The sequence below is a fragment of the Gracilinanus agilis genome, chromosome 4 (genome assembly GCF_016433145.1).
Source record: "Gracilinanus agilis isolate LMUSP501 chromosome 4, AgileGrace, whole genome shotgun sequence".
NCBI lineage: Eukaryota > Metazoa > Chordata > Mammalia > Didelphimorphia > Didelphidae > Gracilinanus > Gracilinanus agilis.
The window spans coordinates 356,141,413-356,167,565 of NC_058133.1; the positions used below are offsets into that span (position 1 = coordinate 356,141,413).

General features: G+C 35.5%; 1 protein-coding gene across 1 annotated transcript in view; it reads left to right on the plus strand.

Moving 5' to 3' along the window:
• CRYBG1 (crystallin beta-gamma domain containing 1) overlaps positions 1-26,153 on the plus strand; it is a 66,772-nt gene that overhangs the window by 12,489 nt on the left and 28,130 nt on the right. Inside the window, exons 3-11 of the mRNA XM_044676644.1 lie at positions 5,235-5,282; positions 5,373-5,491; positions 7,830-7,995; positions 13,556-13,695; positions 17,903-18,029; positions 19,264-19,299; positions 20,372-20,526; positions 21,306-21,432; positions 21,530-21,675. Of these exons, the coding sequence (XP_044532579.1) occupies positions 5,235-5,282; positions 5,373-5,491; positions 7,830-7,995; positions 13,556-13,695; positions 17,903-18,029; positions 19,264-19,299; positions 20,372-20,526; positions 21,306-21,432; positions 21,530-21,675 (1,064 nt within the window). The remainder of the gene's footprint in view (positions 1-5,234; positions 5,283-5,372; positions 5,492-7,829; positions 7,996-13,555; positions 13,696-17,902; positions 18,030-19,263; positions 19,300-20,371; positions 20,527-21,305; positions 21,433-21,529; positions 21,676-26,153) is intronic.

The window sequence follows — 26,153 nt, forward strand, 5'->3', positions numbered from 1 at the left end:
GAGTCACTGCAGCCCTATCACTTTCTAGAGTCACTCTTAAGGCAATGAGTTTCAGAGAAGCTGCTGAAGTGAACGGATGGGAACTTATCTGGAAATTCCTTATACCAGTAATGGGCAAACTGTTTAAAGAAGGGGCCAAAGGAAAGGAAATGCTCATCTGTCTGTCTGTTTCTAAGGCAACTCTTTCGAAGTTTCATTGTATTATATCCTACTCATTGTGTTTGTCAGATTAGGAATAATGTCGCATGACAGGATAGAACATTTCAGGGAGCTGCAGTTTGCCCATCACTGCCCTATACTAATAAAAATGCATGTCCAGGCCTTACCTGTCAGATGAGGGGGGGAAAAGTGAAGAGGAGACACTACTGCTGTGAGATAGTTCTGTTAGGTACTAGTTCTCTCTAGAAAACTAGAGCAGAAGGATGCTGGACCCCGACCCTGGCCAGGCTCCGGCCCCTGGTGGTCCAGCCTAAGGACTCTGAAGACTGGTAAAGAAACTTGTTTCAATGAGCTGTGGCCTGAGTGCCCCCCCATTTTAATGTGAGCCTTTTATTTCATCCCACAAGAACTAATAATAAAGTGTTAATCCTGTGTCTCAAGTGTAGATATTTTCTTTTTGTTAAGAGTTGAGATTTCCTTCAAAGAAACAGAACCTTTCTTTGAATGTGTTGAGAAGAGTTGATTTACAGTCATAATGGATCTTTTAAAAAAGATTGTTATGGTGATGACTTCCAGATGTGTGATATATATATAATGTGTATTTTATACATATAAAAGATTTTTTTTTGGAGGGGGGAAGAGCAGTCATCACCCAAATAAGAAAAATTGTAGGAGACTTTTATAGCACTTCACCTTTGACTTTTCCTGCTGCATGGGAGCTTTGGTCTTTGTGAACTAACTTTGGCTTTGCTTTAATGGAGGCACTTTGTAAGCAGAAAGATATGGAAGCTTGGTTTTCAAGTTAATGAGTCCAATGAAAGAAAAAGAATAAAAACTTTACATGGTCAGCTCACGTAGCACAGAAGCATGGGGATGTTTTCTTTGAAGATGTGTGGCTATTCCTGTGGAACTAGAATATCTGGCCAGTAAAGTCCATAATTTAATCACAGCTCACTCAGGCAAAGCACACACCATGTCCAGAGTGCTGTGCTATTATGCCAGCTTTTTCTTTTTTGGTGAAAAGAAAGAGAAACTGTTACTGAATGTACCTTCAGTATCTTTACCTTTTTTCAAAATGTAGAGTTGAGTAATTCTTGAATCATGGATCAAAACTCATTATGAAGGGCAGTCAGGTGGCTCAGTGGATAGGATAGAAAGCCTGACTTTTAAGATGGAAGAGGTCCTGGGTTCACTGATACTTCTTAGATGTGTGACCCTGGGCAAGTCATTTCACCCACATTGTCTTCTCCTTTCCTCCTCTTCTGCCTTGGAACCAATACTTAGTATCATATCTAATCATCTAATACTTAGAATTTAGTATCAATTAGTATCACCTAGTACTTAGAATTTAGTATCAATTCTAAGACGGAAGGTAAAGACTTTTTAAAAACCCAACTCATTATGTATACTGCCTTTTGTGAACAATAGCAACAAAAAACCTATTCATCATTACTCACCTTCCTTGCCAAAGGCTTTCAAAAATCATTAGTTTTTCAAATGTGCTCTCTGGACCACAATTATTTGCATGAGTGCCACCCACATTTACCATGCTGTAGTCTCTGCCCTATTTTTCCTGATATTCTCATTTCCCCAGGCTTAGAGAACAAGAGCACCTGCTGATAGGAAGCCTAATTTCTATTAAGTCTAGAAAATGAAGTGAGCAAGAACAGGAGAATGCATTCAGGGTTTTTTTTAGAGCTTTTCATCATATGAACTCCTTGGTTTACTTTCATCCTAGGACCACAGTCTCAGGGTTTTTGGTAGGCATTTAGTCTATCCCCTACTTGAGAAAGAATCCTCCTTACAGTATATCTTGAAGGGTGACCTCTAGAATAGCTCTTTTACCATAACTGAGACCCCCTTGACTAGCCGGTCTCTCTCCTGGGCACCCCTCTTCCCCCCCCATCCAAGGCATTTCAGTATCAAAGATTTTCCTGTGTCAGGGCTCCGGCAAGGTGGTCATCAGGTATTGGTAGATAGACACTCACATGAGAATTAAAGAATTTTAGTTAGAAGCAACCCCTGTGACCATCTTGTCCATTTAGGAAGGGGCATCTGTTCCAGCTAATATCTAAATAGGAATCCCCCCAAAGTGGCCATCCAGCTCATGCTCGAACACTTCCAGAGAGGGCAGACTTGCCACTTCCTCAAGCAACCCATCGTAGATTTGGGTAACTCTAATAGTCGGGAACTTTGTTCCAACAACTAGATCTTTGCAACTTCTACTCATCATTCTTTGTTTCTTCCCTCAGAGGCCAAACTTCAAAGATGAATCCCACTTCCAGATAGCCCTTCAAGGATTTGAAAATGGCTCCTCTCTCTCCCCCCCTTCCCCTTGTACCTCCCCAGGCTCCTCTCGTAAGATACTGAAGGGCCATTATTCTATTTCTTGTAAGGCTAGGTTTCAGCTGAGTATTCTTTGGCCCAGGCCCAACATGAAGTGATGGTTGTATCATGCAGGAGAGAGATGAGACTCGTTCTATTGCATTCTAGAGGGTCAGTGGGTGGACATTGCAAAGAGGCAGATGTGGGCTTGATAACAGGAGAGACGCCCTGATGATTTGAGCTTTCCCAGAGTGGGGTGGGCTGTCTTAGGGCGAAGGAGATTTCTTTTCCTTTAATGGTTTTGAGCAGAATCCGGATGACTGCTTGGCAGGTATGTCATGATGTGCAAGTCTTCTCCAGGCTCAGAATGCCCCATTCCTTCAACGGTTTCTCAAGGTTTTAGACAGTCATTGTTTTGTTTTTGATCCTGGGCCTGTGGACCTGGGCTTTACTGTCTTGGTTGCTTTCCCTGTCTCTTTTCTGGCTGTTTTGGTTTTTTTTGTTTGTTTGTTTCTGTTTTCTTGTTTTTGGTTACCACCCATCTTTCTACATCAGTTTATCTTTGCTCCTCATGCTTTCAAATTGTAAGCCAGACTTATCTTAATATTTCCAGTTCAGCTACTGCTGAGACTTTCTCACCATCTTTCAACTTCATTCCACACCTCATGGTGATGCATGCCAGGTGGAGAGATCAGATCAAAGGTTTTTTTGCCTTTTTTTTTTCTTTTGAGCAGGACTCCTGGTCAACGTTGAAAGTAGTGTGTTTTGCAACATTTTTACGTGCATAATTAGTATTTTTATTATTATACACATAACTAGTTTTACCGGTCTTGTCAGAGGATTTTGAGAATTCTGTAGTCATTTAAGTTCAATATTTATTTTGTATGTATTTAATAAGTCATTTGTTTGATAAATATTTCCTGTTGTGGGAGAAGGAGAGTAACTTATATTATCTATTCCCGGTCTTATGGGTGAGGGAGGCAGGGTCTTACGGGAGGCAACCTCAGTTTTGAAATGGGCTAGCCAACATTTTATTGCATTTAATAGTTGACATATCCTGGTAGACATCATTAAGAAAAAAAAAAGACATTCATAATTCAGACTAGTAGGATAAGAACCTAAATGGATAAGAACCTAGAATAAGTAGATAAGAACCTAAAATGGCAGGCATTTAGATAGAACTAACTCAGACAATAATAATTCACATTTATAGTTTTAAGATTTACAAAGACCCTTCCTCAGAATGCTTCTGTGAGCTAAGGAACACAAATATTATTACCTCCATTTTAAAGATGAGGAAATAGAAGCTCTAAGAGCTTAAGTAAATTTTCCAAGGTCACACAACTAATAAATATCCAAGGCTATATTTGAACCCAAATTTCCTGGCTCTAATTTCAAGATTCTTTTTACTATATTATAATGACAATTCCCAAATGCCTTAATGAAATTAGTATATGATTTATATATATATATGAAAACTATAACATAAATATAATGTTATATTCATATTATAGCATATTGCATGATATTATTAAAACTTTAAAACTGCAATAATGTTTTTGAGGTGCCCTTTATCGTATTTTTAGCACAAGTTTAGTGTAGCTCTGTTTTCAGTATAGTATAAAAACTGAATTATCTCTATTTGGTTTTCATTCTATGAGGAGATTCAGCAAAAATTCATTGCTTTTTGCAAATATACATTTAGTCATTCAACAAATATTAAGTGCCTAGTCAATATAGTGTACTAGCTTATACTTTGGAGGAAATGCAGAAATAAATAGGATAGAAAATCAAAGCTTGAATCTGACACTGTTTCATTTTCTGGCATTTCATTTCTTTACTCTTTAAGTTTTTTTTTTTTAATAACTTTTGTTTTTACATTAGTCATTTCTGGATTTATTCCCTTCCCCAACCTGAACCCTTGCTAAAATTAATAACAACAAAAGCAGTTAAAGCAAAACAAATGATAGGGTGACCACTGGGTGTGTCTGTGTATGCAACCCTTTGTCCAAAAGTTCTCCACTCTCTGCTGAGATGGTTAGTTTCGTTAAGTGATCTCAGAGCCAATAATTTCTTTTAGTTCTCTTTTATCTCTGTAGTTATTGTGTATGCTATTCTTCTGATTCTGCTCATTTTATTCTCCGTCGGTTTATATAGGTCTTCTCATATTTTTCTGAATTCCTTCTGTTTGTTATTTCTCCTTCTGTTGTTTTCTTACATTAATTTGTTTAGCCATTTCCCCAGTCAATAGAGACCCATTTAGTTCTGAGTTATTCATTAAAAAAAAAAAGTCTGGACTGTAATTTTCTGGTGTTATTGAAAAAATGTATTTGACAGCATTGACAACTAACTACCTATAGCTAATCAGATAGAAACATTTTGACATCTCCCACTATGAACCTAAAAGCTGAAAACCATGGTATAGATCAGGGGTCGGCAACGTATGGCTCTTTCTGCAGGAGCCATAAAGTCAATTTTTTTTCAGCTCCTGTTACAGGAGCGTGCACTGTGAGCACTGTACGGCTCTCACGAAATTACATTTTAAAAAATGTGGCATTTTTGGCTCTCACGGCCAAAAAGGTTGCTGACCCCTGGTATAGATGAAAAGGCATATATCTTTAAAAATCAGCCTGCGGTATAAGGTAAATACAAATTTATATTCCTTTATAAAAAAGATAATGGGAAGAAAGAAGAGGATGTTATACAAAATTCTGATCATTTGTTCTTTTCTTTTATTTACCTCATTCCAGGTATTTAAAGCAAGTATGCAGAATAAAATCAATCCTCGACCTGGAAAGGTAAGATTATTATTATTATTTATACTCTGCCCTGATTAATGGTCTGATAAGGTAGAATGAAACTTGACACCATTGCGATTGCTTTAACAGGTGGTGATCTATAGTGAACCCACTTTCTCTGGGAATTGCTTTGAAGTTTTCAGTGACATCCCTGATTGTACCTCTTGGAGTCTGTCACCAGTGATCATTGTAAAAGTAGTTCGAGGATGGTAAGAAATGGTATTTTAAACTCTTCGTGACTATCTGTTTTTATTGGCCTTTTTTTTATATGCTCTAACTATAAAACTCTTGAGGTGGTTGAGCTATATGATTTCTAAGTCTTTTCCAACTCAGATATCTTGTGATTCCATACAATTCTCCTTGTCCTACTTATTCTTTCTGTGATGAAGTTCACCATCATTCATATCATATCCTTAAGATATATAAGAAGTGAAAAGAGCTATTCAGTGACTATTTAAGATCATTTCAATCAACAAAGTAGTATTTTTATTCATATCCACTTACACATTCCTTTGTTTTTATCTCATTCATTTCTAGAAACATTCCCCTTTGTCCCCCTTAGGACTAACCCACTGTCCTTGCCTACTTGTAACAAAGAAAAAAGAGAGCAAAAACTCTCAAGAGTTTCTTTTAAAACTTTTAAAAATGTATACAACATTTTGCCCTAGTTGTACCCTGCTTCTCTGTCATAAGGAAGTGTAAATATAGCAGTCTTTTTTTTAATAAATTTTTTATTTTTGTTCATGAAAACCCATCTTCTCTCCCTCTCACCCGTAACTCTTCCCCCATATTGAGAAATAAAGAAAAACAAAGCCCTTGCAACAAATGTGTATAGTCAGGCTAAACAAATTCTCCCTTTGGACATGTACCAAAAAACCATGTCTCTATGGACTCAGAGTCAGCCACCCCTCCGTCAGTAGGTGGGTAGCATGTTTTGTCAGTCCTTTGGAATTATATTTGGTAATTTCATTCATCTGAGTACTAAAGTCTTTCAGGTTGATTGTCTTTATGATAATTTTGTTACTATATAAGTTGTTCTCCCGGCTCTCCACATTCATTTTGTAACACTTCATACAAGTCTTCCCATGTTCTTCTAAAATCATCCCCATCATCCTTTTTTATAACTCAGTCTTACTCCATTGTATTTAGGTACCATAAAATGTTCAGCCTTTCCCCAGTTGATGGGCAACCCTATAATTTCCAATTCTTTGCTGTTGCCAAAAGGATGGCTATAAATATTTTTGTATATAGGAGTCCTTTTCCTTTTTGTTTTATCTGTTAGGGGCATAGACCTCGGGTTTGTACAGGTTAATAAGTTTGGGGCATGATTCTAAATTGCTTTCCAGAATGGTTGGATCTGGTCACAGCTCTGCCAGCAGTTCATTAATGTACCTATTTTCCCACATCCCTTCCAGGATTTGTCATTTTCATTTTTTGTCAGTTTTGCCAAACTGATGGATGTGAAGTGGAATCTCAGTTTTAAACATAGCTCTCTTAAGGAAGAGCAGCATTCTCCTTTGTCCCTGAAACTTGTCTCGTCACACAGTTAACTACAAGCTTGCAATAACTTTGTTTTATAGTACCTTTTTTTTGTTTTTAATGTAATTCACTTTCTGTGTTTTCTCTTTTTGAATGTTGATGCTGTTTCCATGTGTTTGTATAGAAAACATGGTCAGCATTTCATTTAGCAGTGTTCCTTAGTGATTTAGAACTAAATTAATCAGACTTTATTTTCTTAGTGTTTGTAAACTAAATCAGTGTACAACACATTGTATATCTAATCTATCTGTGTATCTGTCTATCTGTGTATCTATCTATGTAGCTATCTATCTATCTGTCTCTCTATCTACATGTACACAAAAGAAGAAAAAGAGTACAGGAAAGCACACTTCCTATTAATTGCAAATCTGTATTATCTGGCCCATTTATCCATTTATACCAAATTAGTAATTGAATTAATTCTCAGGATAACTGTAGTCAATCAGCCAGCAAGCTATTTATGAAAGAGCTGACAGGAACAGTTTTAGATTCTGGATATACAAAGGTAAAATGAAAGTCTTTGCTCTCAAGGAACTTACATCCTTTAAGGATGTCCTCATACACCCCAAATTCCCTAAGCACATTCTGAATCACCAGAAATTAAATTTTAGCACCAGCTAAGTTTTGGTGTAACATATAGGAATATATTTTTTGTTTAGAATTGTTCTTTTATTTCTTCACTCTTCTGGTAAGGAAGTTTCTAGGAAACTTCTATTAATTCAGATCAGCAACTGTTGTCTTAGGGAGTTTCTGAGGATCCCTAGAGGTTCAATGACTTGTCCAGGATCACACAGTCTATATATATCATAGCTGACACTTGAACCCAGGTCTTCCCGACTGCAATGCCAGCTTTTGATCCTCTCTATTATTCTGCCTTTTCAGTTGTAAATATTATACTGTAAATATACATCAAAAGATGGTATTAGTATATGCTATATAAATCAGTCTTTCGTTGCTTAATACAGTCTTTCAAGATAACAGAAATGATATAATATCTTTCTTCTTTAGCTGGATTTTATATGAGAAACCAAATTTTGAAGGGAACTCGGTTCCTCTTGAAGAAGGAGAATTGGAGTTATGTGATCCCTGGAGAATGGAAGATATTTTGGTAGAAAACGAGGAGGACAAATCTGCTAAGCCCATGGTGATTGGTTCAATTAGACATGTAATTAAGGTAAGTTAGAGTAAAATTTTATTTGAAAGAAAATTTCTATTTGAATATTAGCAACTCAAAATTACACAGTCCTTTAAGGTTCATATGGAAAAATTTGTGCATAACAGTCCTGTGAGGTAGGCATTGCCAGAATGTCTCAGTTTTAAAGATAAGGAGCCTTAGGGTCTGAGAGTTTAAATTACTTAAGTAATAAGTGTTAGAGGCTGAATTGAAAGCCAATTCTTTTTTTTTAACTCCAACCCTAATGTCTATCACTTCATTCTGTCCTTCATATGGCTTAAAAGTGAGTGATTAGGCTTTGGAGCATTCTTGTGAAACTTCTGTATAATTTTTTTAATCAAATATTTGTACATTCTAATTATTTGTTTAAGAAAAAGGAAGGACATGTTTCCATCTCTTTTTTTCCTTAATAATAAAATTAATAAAAATAATAAAAATAAAATATATAAAAATAATAAAATTAAAAATAAAACTCAGTTTATTTTTCCATCCTCTAGAAGACATATTTTCCATCCTCTAGAATATATATTCTATGAGAACAAGGTTTGTTGATTTTTATTTGCAATCTGCTTGAAATTTGGCTACCTCTGGGATTAAGAATGTTAAATAAAAGTGATCCCAAAATCAAATTACTAATTCAGACTTGATTTCCTGTGAATTTATTTTTTCTTTTTTCTACTTAAAAAAAATTCTTAACCTTCCATCTTAGAATCAATAGTGTGTATTGGGTCCAGGGCAGAAGAAGGGGAAGGGCTAGGCAATGGGATAAAGTGACTTGTCCAGGGTCACCAATGAGGACATGTCTNGATCAGGGGTCGGCAACGTATGGCTCTTTCTGCAGGAGCCATAAAGTCAATTTTTTTTCAGCTCCTGTTACAGGAGCGTGCACTGTGAGCACTGTACGGCTCTCACGAAATTACATTTTAAAAAATGTGGCATTTTTGGCTCTCACGGCCAAAAAGGTTGCTGACCCCTGGTATAGATGAAAAGGCATATATCTTTAAAAATCAGCCTGCGGTATAAGGTAAATACAAATTTATATTCCTTTATAAAAAAGATAATGGGAAGAAAGAAGAGGATGTTATACAAAATTCTGATCATTTGTTCTTTTCTTTTATTTACCTCATTCCAGATATTTAAAGCAAGTATGCAGAATAAAATCAATCCTCGACCTGGAAAGGTAAGATTATTATTATTATTTATACTCTGCCCTGATTAATGGTCTGATAAGGTAGAATGAAACTTGACACCATTGCGATTGCTTTAACAGGTGGTGATCTATAGTGAACCCACTTTCTCTGGGAATTGCTTTGAAGTTTTCAGTGACATCCCTGATTGTACCTCTTGGAGTCTGTCACCAGTGATCATTGTAAAAGTAGTTCGAGGATGGTAAGAAATGGTATTTTAAACTCTTCGTGACTATCTGTTTTTATTGGCCTTTTTTTTATATGCTCTAACTATAAAACTCTTGAGGTGGTTGAGCTATATGATTTCTAAGTCTTTTCCAACTCAGATATCTTGTGATTCCATACAATTCTCCTTGTCCTACTTATTCTTTCTGTGATGCAGTTCACCATCATTCATATCATATCCTTAAGATATATAAGAAGTGAAAAGAGCTATTCAGTGACTATTTAAGATCATTTCAATCAACAAAGTAGTATTTTTATTCATATCCACTTACACATTCCTTTGTTTTTATCTCATTCATTTCTAGAAACATTCCCCTTTGTCCCCCTTAGGACTAACCCACTGTCCTTGCCTAACTTGTAACAAAGAAAAAAGAGAGCAAAAACTCTCAAGAGTTTCTTTTAAAATTTTTAAAAATGTATACAACATTTTGCCCTAGTTGTACCCTGCTTCTCTGTCATAAGGAAGTGTAAATATAGCAGTCTTTTTTTTTTAATAAATTTTTTATTTTTGTTCATGAAAATCTATCTTCTCTCCCTCTCACCCGTAACTCTCCCCCATATTGAGAAATAAAGAAAAACAAAGCCCTTGCAACAAATGTGTATAGTCAGGCTAAACAAATTCTCCCTTTGGACATGTACCAAAAAACCATGTCTCTATGGACTCAGAGTCAGCCACCCCTCTGTCAGTAGGTGGGTAGCATGTTTTGTCAGTCCTTTGGAATTATATTTGGTAATTTCATTCATCTGAGTACTAAAGTCTTTCAGGTTGATTGTCTTTATGATAATTTTGTTACTATATAAGTTGTTCTCCCGGCTCTCCACATTCATTTTGTAACACTTCATACAAGTCTTCCCATGTTCTTCTAAAATCATCCCCATCATCCTTTTTTATAACTCAGTCTTACTCCATTGTATTTAGGTACCATAAAATGTTCAGCCTTTCCCCAGTTGATGGGCAACCCTATAATTTCCAATTCTTTGCTGTTGCCAAAAGGATGGCTATAAATATTTTTGTACATAGGAGTCCTTTTCCTTTTTGTTTTATCTGTTAGGGGCATAGACCTCAGGTTTGTACAGGTTAATAAGTTTGGGGCATGATTCTAAATTGCTTTCCAGAATGGTTGGATCTGGTCACAGCTCTGCCAGCAGTTCATTAATGTACCTATTTTCCCACATCCCTTCCAGGATTTGTCATTTTCATTTTTTGTCAGTTTTGCCAAACTGATGGATGTGAAGTGGAATCTCAGTTTTAAACATAGCTCTCTTAAGGAAGAGCAGCATTCTCCTTTGTCCCTGAAACTTGTCTCATCACACAGTTAACTACAAGCTTGCAATAACTTTGTTTTATAGTACCTTTTTTTTGTTTTTAATGTAATTCACTTTCTGTGTTTTCTCTTTTTGAATGTTGATGCTGTTTCCATGTGTTTGTATAGAAAACATGGTCAGCATTTCGTTTAGCAGTGTTCGTTAGTGATTTAGAACTAAATTAATCAGATTTTATTTTCTTAGTGTTTGTAAACTAAATCAGTGTACAACACATTGTATATCTAATCTATCTGTGTATCTGTCTATCTGTGTATCTATCTATGTAGCTATCTATCTATCTGTCTGTCTATCTACATGTACACAAAAGAAGAAAAAGAGTACAGGAAAGCATACTTCCTATTAATTGCAAATCTGTATTATCTGGCCCATTTGTCCATTTATACCAAATTAGTAATTGAATTAATTCTCAGGATAACTGTAGTCAATCAGCCAGCAAGCTATTTATGAAAGAGCTGACCTTTGTATGCCAGGAACAGTTTTAGATTCTGGATATACAAAGGTAAAATGAAAGTCTTTGCTCTCAAGGAACTTACATCCTTTAAGGATGTCCTCATACACCCCAAATTCCCTAAGCACATTCTGAATCACCAGAAATTAAATTTTAGCACCAGCTAAGTTTTGGTGTAACATATAGGAATATATTTTTTGTTTAGAATTGTTCTTTTATTTCTTCACTCTTCTGGTAAGGAAGTTTCTAGGAAACTTCTATTAATTCAGATCAGCAACTGTTGTCTTAGGGAGTTTCTGAGGATCCCTAGAGGTTGAATGACTTGTCCAGGATCACACAGTCTATATATATCATAGCTGACACTTGAACCCAGGTCTTCCTGACTGCAATGCCAGCTTTTGATCCTCTCTATTATTCTGCCTTTTCAGTTGTAAATATTATACTGTAAATATACATCAAAAGATGGTATCAGTATATGCTATATAAATCAGTCTTTCGTTGCTTAATACAGTCTTTCAAGATAACAAAAATGATATAATATCTTTCTTCTTTAGCTGGATTTTATATGAGAAACCAAATTTTGAAGGGAACTCGGTTCCTCTTGAAGAAGGAGAATTGGAGTTATGTGATCCCTGGAGAATGGAAGATATTTTGGTAGAAAACGAGGAGGACAAATCTGCTAAGCCCATGGTGATTGGTTCAATTAGACATGTAATTAAGGTAAGTTAGAGTAAAATTTTATTTGAAAGAAAATTTCTATTTGAATATTAGCAACTCACAATTACACAGTCCTTTAGGGTTCATATGGAAAAATTTGTGCATAACAGCCCTGTGAGGTAGGCATTGCCAGAATGTCTCAGTTTTAAAGATAAGGAGCCTTAGGGTCTGAGAGTTTAAATGATTTGTCTACAGTTACTTAAGTAATAAGTGTTAGAGGCTGAATTGAAAGCCAATTCTTTTTTAACTCCAACCCTAATGTCTATCACTTCATTCTGTCCTTCATATGGCTTAAAAGTGAGTGATTAGGCTTTGGAGCATTCTTGTGAAACTTCTGTATAATTTTTTTAATCAAATATTTGTACATTCTAATTATTTGTTTAAGAAAAAGGAAGGACATGTTTCCATCTCTTTTTTTCCTTAATAATAAAATTAATAAAAATAATAAAAATAAAATATATAAAAATAATAAAATTAAAAATAAAACTCAGTTTATTTTTCCATCCTCTAGAAGACATANTGTTTCCATCTCTTTTTTTCTTAATAATAAAATTAATAAAAATAATAAAAATAAAATATATAAAAATAATAAAATTAAAAATAAAACTCAGTTTATTTTTCCATCCTCTAGAAGATATATTTTCTAGAATATATATTCTATGAGAACAAGGTTTGTTGATTTTTATTTGCAATCTGCTTGAAATTTGGCTACCTCTGGGATTAAGAATGTTAAATAAAAGTGATCCCAAAATCAAATTACTAATTCAGACTTGATTTCCTGTGAATTTATTTTTTCTTTTTTCTACTTAAAAAAAATTCTTAACCTTCCATCTTAGAATCAATAGTGTGTATTGGGTCCAGGGCAGAAGAAGGGGAAGGGCTAGGCAATGGGATAAAGTGACTTGTCCAGGGTCACCAATGAGGACATGTCTGAGGCCAGATTTAAACCTAGGACTTCTGTCTCTGTGCTTGGCTCTCAATCCCCTGAGCCACCCAGCTGTTCCCAATTTCCTATGAATTTAAACAGGAATTTTCGAGACCACTTTTAAGGATTGAGCGAAATTTCTTGCTTTTAGAATTAACCTTAGAACTTATTATTAACATTTCATCATTACATCAATGGATGTATGAGCTCACCAGTATAGGTCCTAGTAAGTTCCTTACCATCTGAAAAAAAGCCATTAGTGTTGTCTTTCATTTGGAAAAATGAAGATTCAAAGGGTTGTTTTTTTTTTTTGATGGAGGTATTTATGAGTCTCTTGGACTCATAGGTAGGCAAAGGATGTGTGATTGTCAAAGAGCAAAGACGTGGACATCTGGGTGAAAGCAAAGCCACCTTAACATGAGTTGTTTCTATTTCCCTCCGCCAAATCCCAATAGAATAGAGCCCTGAAAAATCTGACCTGCCTCTCTGAGATGTATGTGGCACCTTTGACATATGAGGGAAGCAATTGCTCACACCCTGTTGATGCACAAATATTAATTGCAGCTTGAATACAGCATTTAAAATGAGAGTGAAAGCAGCAAATGCTTGCTGGAAATCCATGTATGTTTTTAAGCCTTACTTTAATTAGTTGCTATCTTTTAAAAAGTGAACTTATAGTATAATTAAATAGATAGCATAATTATGATTACATATAAATATATATTTTTCCAGGATTACAGAATTAGTCATATTGACTTGTTTACTGAAACAGAAGGGTTGGGACTTGTAAATTCCTACTTTGATGACACTGAAGAAATGCAGATGTATGGTGCAATACAGAAGACATGTTCCATTAAAGTGCATTGGGGCACGTAAGTATTTAATTTTAAGTTTATTCATGATTAAAAATGATTTTGTGTGTGTGTGTGTGTGTATGTGTGTGTGTGTGTATTTTGAAAGGAATATAGGTGACATTGTGCCAAACATTCAAATCCCTGATTAATGTTCCTTTATTTTAAAAATTATTTTTGATTGTGGTTGTCATTTATTTTTATTTTATTTTGTTTTTTTTATTTAATTAAAAATTTTTTTAGTTGTCATTTAAAAAAGAAAAAATTCTGGAAATTTGGCATGTAGTGCTCATAAAATATAGTTTATGTATTAGCCTTTCTTGCTAGCATAAACGTTATATTGGAGGGAAAAAACTTCCATTTTTTATGTGCTTTCCTTCCTATTAAAAATTAATTACATTTAATTTTTTATTCTGAATGAAATACCAGAAAAGAAATATTTCCATATACTTAGTGGAATCAAAAAAGAAGATTATATATGAGGCTATAAATGTCTATTCTATAAAGCTCACTTTTTAAACATATATATAATAAATTTAATATTATTCGCAAAACTAACCTGCTTATGTATTTTCCTTCTCAACTTTTTTTATTTTTGCATTTAAGAAAATGCCTCAATAACCTTTTCTTCTCCTCCTCCTCCTCCACATTACTATCAGCTTCCCTCTTCTCTCCTCTCAAAATTCCATTCCTCATTAAAGAAAGACAAATAGGGATAGTTAGGCTTCTTTCTGACTATTTCTGTTAGGAAAAACAGAGAGAACTGTGGTGAATACTTTAACCAATTTAAACTTTTCTGTTCCCTATTTTCTGGGTAAATCAAGTTGGGGCCAGTCATTCTCATTCATTCATTCACCCTCTAGCTAAGGGAACTCCCTTTACGGAGGCACGTTGACCCTTCGTTCTGCCACGATAGAGTACATGGGTCACTCAGTGTGACTTCTCCAGAGTCACCCAACTGTCCCAGGCCTTTTTATGTACAGGTCCATTGGCTAAAAGAATTAGAAAGGAATTTAAAAATTAGTCTGAATCACTTATTTTACAGATGAGAAAACGGAGACCTGAAGAGATGGAAATATAGAGAGAGAGGGTAGAAAGACCAGATACCTTGATACCCATGTCAGTGCCACAGGGCTCTGGGTGACATTGATCCTTTAAAAATCATCCAGCTAGATCGTTGATATTCCATATAGATTTTAATTATTTTATCTTGATAAAACTTCTTGTAAAATTATTTTAGAGTATTGTTTATTAGACTTTTATGTCATTCAGTTGCCTTTATATTGAATTATATGAGGCATGATGATTGAACTGATTTTTAATATGCCTGATCCTTTGTATCCTAGTAGGGTTTTGTTCCCTTAGGCAACATCACAGTTCAGAATCTTTTTAGAACTCTTCTTCTTGTGGAATTGACTCCTGGAACACATTCTCTTGAATAATCTCATTGGAAGCAAGTCCTTATTTTCTATGGGTTGGTTTATTTTTTTGGAAACAGCCAAAGATCATTTAGAGACAAAACTGGTGACTAAGATAGCTGGCCAGGCTAAGAAGTCCTATTTTCAGCTAAGATAAAAAAGTAGTTACTATAAAATAATGAGATTTTATTTCTTGTTATATAATGTATCTATAAATGTATTTATAGGTATAATGAGATTATGTTTTTCATTAACTGACCCCAAAGGTCATTTGTAGAGAGGAACTTCAATATCTTTTTTTCTCATTTGTAGAATTGCCATTTGAATTAAGTGATAGACTCTTAAATTGGCAAGACTCATTTGGGTACAGAAGCTCTAATTCATTCTTATTGCTATTGCCGCTTCTTTAAAGCTTATCCATTTACTGGTGTGCCTTCTATTATGAAGTGGTCAAAAATAAGTCCTCTAGGACAGAGATGGGGAATGAAATTGTGATTTCTTTGGTATAGAGGACGGCCAGGTAAGAAAACCAAAAAGTCTTAAGGAGTTTCCCAGAACAGGGAAAGGTGAGAGTGACTTGCCTAGTGTACAACAATCATTGGATATCAGAGGCCAGACTGGAACCCAAGCCTTCTTCCTGGCTCCTAGCACACCCCTCTGTCTACAATTCCACTATACCACACTGCCTGTCATAACCGCACCCCAAAAAACTATATCGAGACTAATTAAAACAACACCACAAGATATTTGTTTTTCCCCTGCTTGGGTTGTGATGAACACGTCTTGTCAGAACAGAATTCAAGAAAAGTGAATCATTCTTAAAATATCAGTTTTCAGATTCCAAAATCCACCCATCCGTAGACTGCTATCTAAAAATGCAGGAGCACCTCGCCATCTTTGGTGAGAAGGTTCAAATGTAACAAAAGTCTTTTCAGACATCAAACCAGAATATAATTCCTGATGATTTTTACTCCCCTTCCACTTGTTTGTTATTTCCAGATGGGGAGTTTCCAGTGAGAGATTTCCACTAGGAAGGCAGATTTACAGATGAGTGACTGCTTTGTAATTTCTAGTTTTAGAGAAGAGCCTGGGGCACTGAAAAATTGGGGACTGCCCAGGGGCATCCAGCCAGGATGTGAGGGTAGAGGATTCCTTCTCTAGACCCACTCTGAATCCTTTATTTCACAAGAACTGTTATTAGTTCTTTGCTTTTGCAGGGAAACTGTAAACCTTATCAGAAATTAAAAATATAAACTATTGCCCTTGGAATTTGAGATAGGAGTAGAAATCTAGGAGTTATTCAATCATAGGTATTGCCATCAGAAAAATTTGCCAAAAAAAAGAAAAAAGAAAAATTTGCCATACTATTTCTAATGAATTTGTTAGAACCAGTTATTGTTAGGATTTGTCATCCTAGCAGTGATGGGGAGATGCTTCTGTATCATTAAGACCTCTTATATCTTATTAACAATTTGGGGGTTAATTTCAAAATGAACAATTTTGAAAAACATGGCCTTTGTGCTCATACAAGGTAATGTGGGTTACAACCGTAACCTCGTCCCTCCTGAGTCTTAAGGAAACTTCAAGGGACTCCACCTTTGGACTCTCTTTTCTTGGGGTTTAGATGTGTACCTTTTAGATGATTTTTGTTGAAATAGTCAAGCAGACAGGGATTAGAGAAGTAGTATTTCAAAGATGGGGCTCTTTAAATTTTCCACTTCTTTCCCCCAGCTTCTAACATTCCTTCTCCCCCTCCCTTCTTTTCTTTCTTTTACAGACAGTACTTTAGTATGGGATTCTGGTTGGAAGTTCCTGAATTAATAACAAGTTACTGAGTCACCATGTGTTGACAAAAGCAGCCAGCAAAACTAAATAAATAAATAAATGATTTTAATGTGCCTTTGGGCTATGGCAGTGGAAAAGAGGCCTAGAAAGGGAGATGGATACGAACTAGCTTTTGGGCCAAAAGTGTTTACTTTAAAACAATTTCCTATTAATGTAAACTCCCTGGAAAAAAATGTCATAGAAAGTTTATCATTGATAAATTTATCTCTTACCACTTGATGAACTGAGGTATGTAAGTGGTCATCTCAAAGGAAAACTTCACATTTTTTTAAAATGTTATCAGGGAATTGGGTAGTAGATTTGCCTCATTTTAAGTAGATAATTCCTAAATGTATGTATGTATGTATGTATGTATGTATGTGTGTGTGTGTCACTTTTAATCAAGGATTTGTAAATGAAGGCCTGGGATCTTTAAAAAATAAAACACTATTTCAGTATAATTGACTTCCTTTGTCCTAAGCATTTTTTTTATGCATTAAAAAAAACATTATTTTTAAAAAGGTTCCATAGGTTTCACTGCCTCATTGGGTCTATGACCACAAAAGTTAATAAGCCTTGATTTCAATGATAAAGGGGAAGTCCTGTAATGCCCCATTTCTATGGCAACCTTAGCTGTTCAAAACATTAGCTAAAACCAGGAAATTAACCATAAAAGGCATCTGAATAGTCAAAGTAGGAGTCTGAGAATCCCTTACTGGGAGGTGTGTGTCCAGGCTTTCAATCTGAATATATTTATAGCAAGTGTTAACCTTCATTGGTAGGGAAAGTTTTTCACAACCCTCTGCTAGTGAAATCACAGGTCTGATTTTTTAAAAATAGTAAAATCTAAATTTCCTACATTGAGTGTGTTTTTCTTACTACTTATTGTTGGGCACCTGTCTGACTAAGCCTTGTTTTTCCAGGGAGACTGCATATTCAAATAACTATGAATTTTAATGTCTGCCATTTTGGGGGTTCTTATTTAGATGGCTGGTTTATGAAGAACCTGGCTTTCAGGGTATTCCTTTTGTCCTCGAGCCTGGTGAATATCCTGATTTAGCCTTCTGGGGCACAGAAGAAGCATACATTGGATCAATGAGGCCCCTGAAAATGGTAAATACAGTATTCCATGGGTTAATTCTCCCTTGGAAGATTCGATATTATTAACATGATATGATTATAAGATAAGAGATGAGTCTTCAAAATTAATATACCAGGCAGAATTCAGGCATGTAAATAAAAGTTGACTTTCAAAGAAGTCACCATGGGAAGCTACGTACATATTCCAGTGATGTAATAATTATTTAAAATCTTTTAGAAACTAAAATCTTTTGGAATTGCTTTCAAAGGCAGTTTGAGCCCCAAACCTACTCTCATCTTAAATTTTAGTCACTTTTACCCAAAAATATTACACAACTTGATTCAATCAGATTATTCAACAAACTTGGCTCAGAATGCCCTTTGGCTCTTTCCAAGTCCATTCTTAATCATTGTGGATAGTCACAAGACTGTGGGTGCTTCAAGCTCTGCTGCTATTCCAAATGGGGGAGTTTTTAAAATGTTTTAGAGCAACAGCAGCATCATTGGAATAAGGCTATAGCTGCCTCCCAAGGGCATTTCTTTGAAAAATTCAGTCCCTGCTGAGTATGAGAGTATATTTTTTAAAACCAATCATGTTGCTTAATGGTCACACCTTGTATTTTGCATTGGAACTCCAGCTGAGTGTATTTTTTTAAAACTATCAGAGATGTGCAAGGCATACCTCAGAGTCTTAGTTTTAAGTTTTGACAGCTTAAATCTGAAAGATCATTGTTGGGACACCTTATACTTTTAAGAATCCCATAGGCTTTCTGTTTGATTGAAATTTAGTTCTTGATTTACTAATATTTTCTAGAATTTATAACACTAGCTGGAGGATACCTTAGAGATGACCTGGCTGAGCAAACCTAGTGACAGAGCTGGGATCAGCTCTTCGGTCTTCTTGCCTTCTAGACAAGTGCTCTTTGTCCTATACAACATCACTTTTAATGTTTATTTGTTGGGGTCATTCTCCGGAACGTTTTGAGTTGTATTTTTATGAGTGTTTGTCCAGCAGTGTGTCTGTCTTCCATGCAACCATTGTAAAAGGATCTAATCTCTTACAGTGATTAAGACACGTTTTGGTGCTGGGCTAGAAGGAGTTTGATAGTTACCCAGACTTGTATGAACCTGGGGACAATTCCCAAAAGTACACGGTTCTTCTCATCATCAAGATTCAAACCCAAATTTCCTGTTTCTTAAGTCCATTGATCTTAAATTTTTCCACACTGCTCCCAAAAGAAAGATTAATCTTTGCCTTTTTTTTCAGGGTGGTCGAAAAGTTGAATTCCCTGCAGATCCAAAGGTAAAAAAAAAAAATCATATATTGCATTCTCTTTATGGGAGGAAAAGGCAGGAAATAGGAATAGGTCTGAGTCTGTGATATTATCAGCATAGGGAACTCCTAGGATGGAAACCATTCACACTGAGGTCAACTGGCCATTTATCTGTAATATTTTTTTTTATTAAATTAAAAAAAATTTTTTTAAACCCTTAACTTCTGTACATTGGCTCCTTGGTGGAAGAGTGGTAAGGACTAGGCAATGGGGGTTAAGTGACTTGCCCAGGGTCACACAGCTGGGAAGTGTCTGAGGCCAGATTTGAACCTAGGACCTCCCGTCTCTAGGCCTGACTCTCAATCCACTGAGCTACCCAGTTGCCCCCCTCTGTAATATATTTTTAAAGAAAGCGTTACCTGGGGACATCGAGGCTTTCTGGAATTTGGTCACATGGCTAGGAGCTATCCAAGTTGGTTCTTGAGCCCAGGTCAATAATAATATATTTTTAACTTATTAAATTAATTCATTTATTTGTTCCATAATTATATGTTATACTTTATTTTTAATATCATAATTATAGCAATTATTATTTAAAAATAAAAAATTATTTTATTTAAAAATAAAAATATTTATGTAGTGTTTACTATGTGGTGGGCACTTTATAATATTATCTCATTTGATGTTTACAACAACCTTGTGATATAGGTGCTATTATCCTCATTTTACAGTTGAGGAAACTGAGGCAGAGGGAGGTTAAGTGACTTTCCCAGAGTCACAAAACTAATAAGTGACTGAAACCAGATCCAAACTTAGATTTTCCTGACTCTGGGCCCAGCATTCTCTCCATTTCACCAGCTAGCTGTCTCTGAGGGATTTGCCTAAGGTGACTCATGTCATCCTGTCTCTGAGGCTGGCTTTTTATCTACTATACCATAATTGACTCTTATAGAATGCCATATTTGAATTAATTTAGAAAAGTATGAAAAAGGACATTTAATTTGCTTGCCATACATACAAACATTTTAAAACCAGCTGTTTTGATATTGAGCTCGCTAGCCCTATGTGTCCTTACGATGGTATGTTTCATTTCTGCTGTAGGTCATCATTTATGAAAAGCCTTTTTTTGAAGGAAAATGTATGGAACTAGAAACAGAAATGTGTAATTTCATCACACAAGGAGATGAAACTGAGGAAGCTGGAGAAGATAATTTGCATTTGAAATCAGTAGGGTCAATAAAAGTTCTAGGAGGCATGTAAGTGGAAAGAAATCATTATTATCATTTTTTCCTAATAAATTAGTACATGTGTTATCCTTTGTATACCAAATGGCACTCAACAGCAGCATTATGGATTTGTGTCCATAGCCAGCTATTCTCCTTCCCTGTTTGCTCTGTTGCCAACAACACACATCCGAGAGAAATAACTATTGGGCTGTTAAAGTGGGAGCACTTTGTTTTGGGACAAACAGCAAAGCAGCAATCACTGTCTTATCACAAAATTAAATCCATCTTATTAGCTTAATTAGTACCAAGCTTCAAACAAATTATGAGTGCACATAGAGAAGGAAGACTTTATTTTCTTTAGATTGTCTTCGGATTGTTACAGACTATTTTCCCTATTCAGTGTCTATTTATATGATTGAACCCACCGTTGTTTATAAATATGATCCCAAATGGCTTATTTTTAATGACCATTTCAAGAGTTCCATTTTATGAAATTGTTTTTCCTTCTTGACTTGATATAAAGCTCTTTTCACTTTGTTCTTTTAAATGCATACATTCTCACTGGCTTACAGCTCTCTTAAGGAAATCCTGACACATATTTCCTTGGACTGTTATTAAGTCTTCTTTCATCTTAGAGTAGAAAACTTATGGCAGCCACTCATGAATCTTGTCTTATAATTTTTCTTAGTTGTTGAAGGTGAATAAACATTTGGGAAAAATAATTAAAGTTATTTTTATGCCATTGAAAAAAATAAAAATTTGGAAAAACTGTCTAAAATTTTAATTTCTTAATGGTTTTTCTCTCATAGTTGGGTTGCTTTTGAGAAACCAGGCTTTACAGGACATCAGTATTTGCTGGAAGAAGGTGAATACAAGGAATGGCAAGATTGGGGTGGCTATGATGGAGAATTGAAGTCTTTACGGCCTATATTAGGTGTAAGTACAAAGAAAAACTGATAACTAATACTTGAATATGCTTATTAAATTATGAATATAAATCTCTTAATCTTTTGGTTCTTTTTTTTTTAAACAGGATTTTTCAAATGCTCACATGATAATGTATAGTGAAAGGAATTTTGGAACCAAAGGTTCAAATATTGATGTATTAGGAATTGTTGCCAATTTAAAGGATACGGGATATGGAGTGAAGACACAGTCTATTAATGTATTAAGTGGAGTGTAAGTAAAATATCTGCATTTTAAAACTATTTAAATTAAATATTTAATTATTTAATGATATTCATTTAATATTTAATGATTTTTTTTACCTCCTTTTTTACTTGGAAACTTTAGCCCCATGATCTCCTTAACGTGGGCATTTTGGGGACATTTTATATATCCAAAATGTTGCCCTGGTTTTTCTTTATTTGTACTGGATTGTTTGCATGACTTTTTTTTCTTAATGTAGATCATTTGAATGGGAAATCCTGTTAGATTTCTTTCTTTCTCCTTTTTTAAACCTTTACTTTCCATCTTAGAATTGATATTAAGTATAAGATTTCTAAGGCAGAAGAGTGGTTAGAAACTAGACAGCTGAAGTTAAGTGACTTGTCTGGGGTCCTACAGCTAGGATATGTCTGAGGTCACATTTGAACCCAGGACCTCCTGACTTCAAGGCCTGGCTTTCTATCCACTGGAGCCACCTAACTGCCTTCTGAATTAATTCTGATGAAGCAGCTTGTGTACTGAGCTGCTGAGGAATGGATTCAGTGACCAGACCACCTTCCTTCTGTCTGGGAGAGTAAGCATATAGATTTTCAGTTGAGTTTCTTCAAGACTATTTATGAACACATCAATAAAATAAAAGTGGAACCTTTGCACCAGTTTCCTGAGCTAACCACTCTTCTTCTTCACTCAGCCCTTAACGTGGCATGTTACTGTATTTTTGTGTTTAATGAAATGTAAAACATCAAACAGTCCTGCTCAGTCTTGTTTCTGAAGTCTTCAGCTCCATTTCTGGAGTGAAATGATTTAATTTGTTTTAGCTTAATTCCCACCAGAATGTTTATCCCCCTTACTTGGGGATGGGTTCTTACCTTTCCAAGCGGGCAGGTATAGACAGACAGTCCCTGGACCTACTTATTCAGCTTCCTTCTATGCGAAGAGTGACTTGGGAACATGTCCCTCAGCATAACGATCACAACTCTTTCTCTTCCTTCTACTCCATTGCACCGCTAGATTTATGGTTATTAGTAATAATTAACGACAAAAGCAGTCAATATTTATAATGTGTAAAGGAGAGTAATGTACAATAAGCCTGGAAAGGTTGTTTAGAATTAGATTAGAAAGAGGAGTTAGAGGCAATAGGGAGTCACTGGAGGTTTTTAAATTGGGAAGTTATATGGCCCTGGGAGTCTTTGGGTCTCATTCCTCCACTTTTTGGAAGTTGGAGTAGTCATGGTGGAGGTTTGAGGCAGAGAGCCCAGTTAGAAGGTTAGAACAATAATAAAGAGGGGATGAGCGCTCAAATTGAAATGGGGGCTTTCCCTAATCTACTTGCAAAAATCTGCCTTTATACCTTTAAAGCCCATACCTATTACAGTGTGAGTAGACAGAATGAATGGATATGGGCAGTGAAAGAAAATGAAGGATGACATTTGAGGGTGTGAATTGGAAATAAAGTGCTGCACTCATTAGAATTAGTATAAATTGGAAGAGAAGTGGGCTTGTGGGAAAAAATAATAAATTTTATTGTAAATGTTAATTTTGAGATGTCTATAGGACATTTGCTTGGAAATGCAAAATAAAAAATTGGATATACACAAGTGAAATGAAGGGAAGACAGTAGAGCTAGAAATATGGATCTTGGTGTAGCTGAGGAGATCACTGAAGGGTGAGGAGAAACAGAAGAAGCACAAGGACCAGGCCTTGGGTTCTCTCCAAAGTTAGAGTTAGGGAGGTGGGGGATGAGTCATCCCAGAGATGGAGAAGTGACCAGGTAGGGAGGAGGAGAACCAAGAAGTATGGAAAAGAGTATCCAGGCATGAGGGTGTTGAGCAGGGTCAGATATTGCAGAGATGTGAAGAAGGAAGAGGACTGGATCATAATTATTTTAAAATGATTTGTCTTTACATGTATGTAGAGTCTATCCTTCCCATGTTCCCTGTAAATGAACAGCAACCAAGCCCCCTACTCTCAAAATAAAACTCTCATAAGCATTCATGGTCTGGCAAAAACAAGTGACCATATTAACTGTTCCTGGAATTATGTCTCTCTCTGCTTTATAAGTTTATCACCTCTCTAGAAAGGAGTGAATGGAATGTTTCCTCTTCTTTAGTCTTGGACTTGTTCTGTATCATCTCATTGATCAGAGTTCTAAAGTTTTTCATAATCGTTTTTCTCTGTAAAGTGGTTGTCATTGTATAAATGGTTCTAGTTTTGCTCACTTCACATGTTCATTGAGATCTCTATTTCCTCTGAAACTTTCTATTTTTAAATTTCTTATGACTATATAATATTCAATCACATTCATAATCTGTTCAGCCATTCCCCAATGAATGGGCACCTGATTAGTTTCCAGTTCTTTGCCACAACAAAAAAAAGAGTTATTCTAAATATTTGTGTAAGTATGAGCCAATTTCCTCTTTCTTTGATCTTGGGGCATAGGCCTAGCACTTGTAGTCATTTCAAAGGTATGCTTGGGCCTAATTCCAAACTATTTTCCAGAAATTTGGATCTATTCACAGCTCTACTAACAGGGTTTCCCAATATTTGTCATTTTACTCTTTTATCATTTTTTAGATCAAAGATTAACCTTTATGTCATCCACCCCTTTGGATCATCTGGTGACCCCAATGGACTCCTCAGAATGATATTTTAAATGCATAAAATATATAGGGTTACAGAGGAAAATAGTTACAATGAAGTAATGGTCAATTAAAAATTTTTTTCATAGATTTTATCTCTGAGGTCCTTTTTAGCTGCAGTTCTATGATCCTATGGTCTTCTTTTCCCACTGGAGCTAGAAAAGGACCTTAGAAACTGGGATCTATGAAATGTCACTCTTTAGGATATGATCCAAATTTATAATCAGCACTTTCCTTCCTAACCAGAGATTCCTCTATCTTCACCTGCCTATAACACATTGCCATCTGAATGTCCCCCTAAGCCTACTTTTTCTTCTATTAGCAATCTGTCATTGGTCCTATTTCCCTTCATACTCAGTTTCCCAGGTTTGAAACATTGAGCTATATTTGACTCTTTCTCTCTCAATTCATATCCCATTCAGTTACCAAATTTTATGTAGGTAATATTTGTAGCACTCATGACCTTCTCTATTCTTGCATCTACCATCTTAAAATCGATCTCATTTCTATCTGTCTAGAATAGGGTAATAGATTTTTTTCCTTTGTTTTTTAAAAAAACCCTACCTTCATCAATACTGTGTATTGGTTCCAAGAACAGTAAGGGCTAGACTTGGGGGCTAAGCGACTTGCCCAGGGTTACACAGTTAGGAAGTATCTGAGGTCATATTTGAACCCAGGACCTTCTGTATCTAAACCTGGCTCTCCATCCACTGAGCCACCCAGCTGCTCCTGGCAATAGGTTCTTAACAGGTTTTACAACTCCCCCCTGCTCTTTCTTGCTTTTAATCCATCTTTTCATAGTGTTACCAAATTAAACTTCTTTGCACTTAGATCTGAAGATGTCTCTCCTCTTTTCAACTCTCCAGTGACTTCTTATTGTTTATGGAAAAAAATTTCAAACTCCTTTGCATGAGATTCAAAGCCCTTGGCAGACTAGTGCCACCCTGCCTTGTCCAGTCTTATCCTCATCATATGCTCCAAGCATCCGTCAGACTGAACTGATCTCTGCCTCACAAAGATATCCTTTATTTTCCCACTTATATTCAGCTCCATAAGTGTTCTAGTCATGTTCCTTCCCTTTCCCTCCCTGCCAGAGTGCCCCAAGTGCCCCAACTCCAGCAATCTTGCTTCCGTCTTCCCTGATGTGTCCGTGACCTGTCTCCCCAATGGATCTTTCAAATATAACTATCCTATATTATATATTATATACGGGGAGAAGTAAAGAGAGAAAGTAAAAAACAAAACAATTCTTGCAACATGCAAGTCTCAAGTAATATACAATTCTAAATATTTACAGTTACAGAAATTACATTCACAAAATTCATATGATACTCTACATAAATAAAACCTATTCTCATACTTCACAGAAATAAGAACCTAAAGATATTAATTCAAATACACCTTACAATTACTATAAACACAAAAAATTAAACAAGAAAATAAAAAAGAACCTTATATAAGCAATTTATACATCTAATATATATATATGTATATATATATGTATATATCTATCTATCTATTTTGTGGATAAAAACATCACAAAAGACTATGTTAAATGTCTGCCTGAAATTCAGGTATGCCACGTTTATTGCATTCCTCTGATTTACTAGTCTGGTAGCTGTATAAAGAAAGAAAATGAGATGGCCTGACATGATTTCTTCTTGATGAACCCTTGCTTTTCCTTAGGGGGTTACCATTTCCTTTTCTGTGTCTTCATAGGCCATCTCTTTAAAAATGCGGTTTTTTAAAAAATTTTACAGGAAATTCCCATCCTGTGGTTTGGAGGATCCACTTTCTTCTCCTTTTTGACAAGATTCCTGATGGTAAGGAACTGATATTCTAAAAAGATAC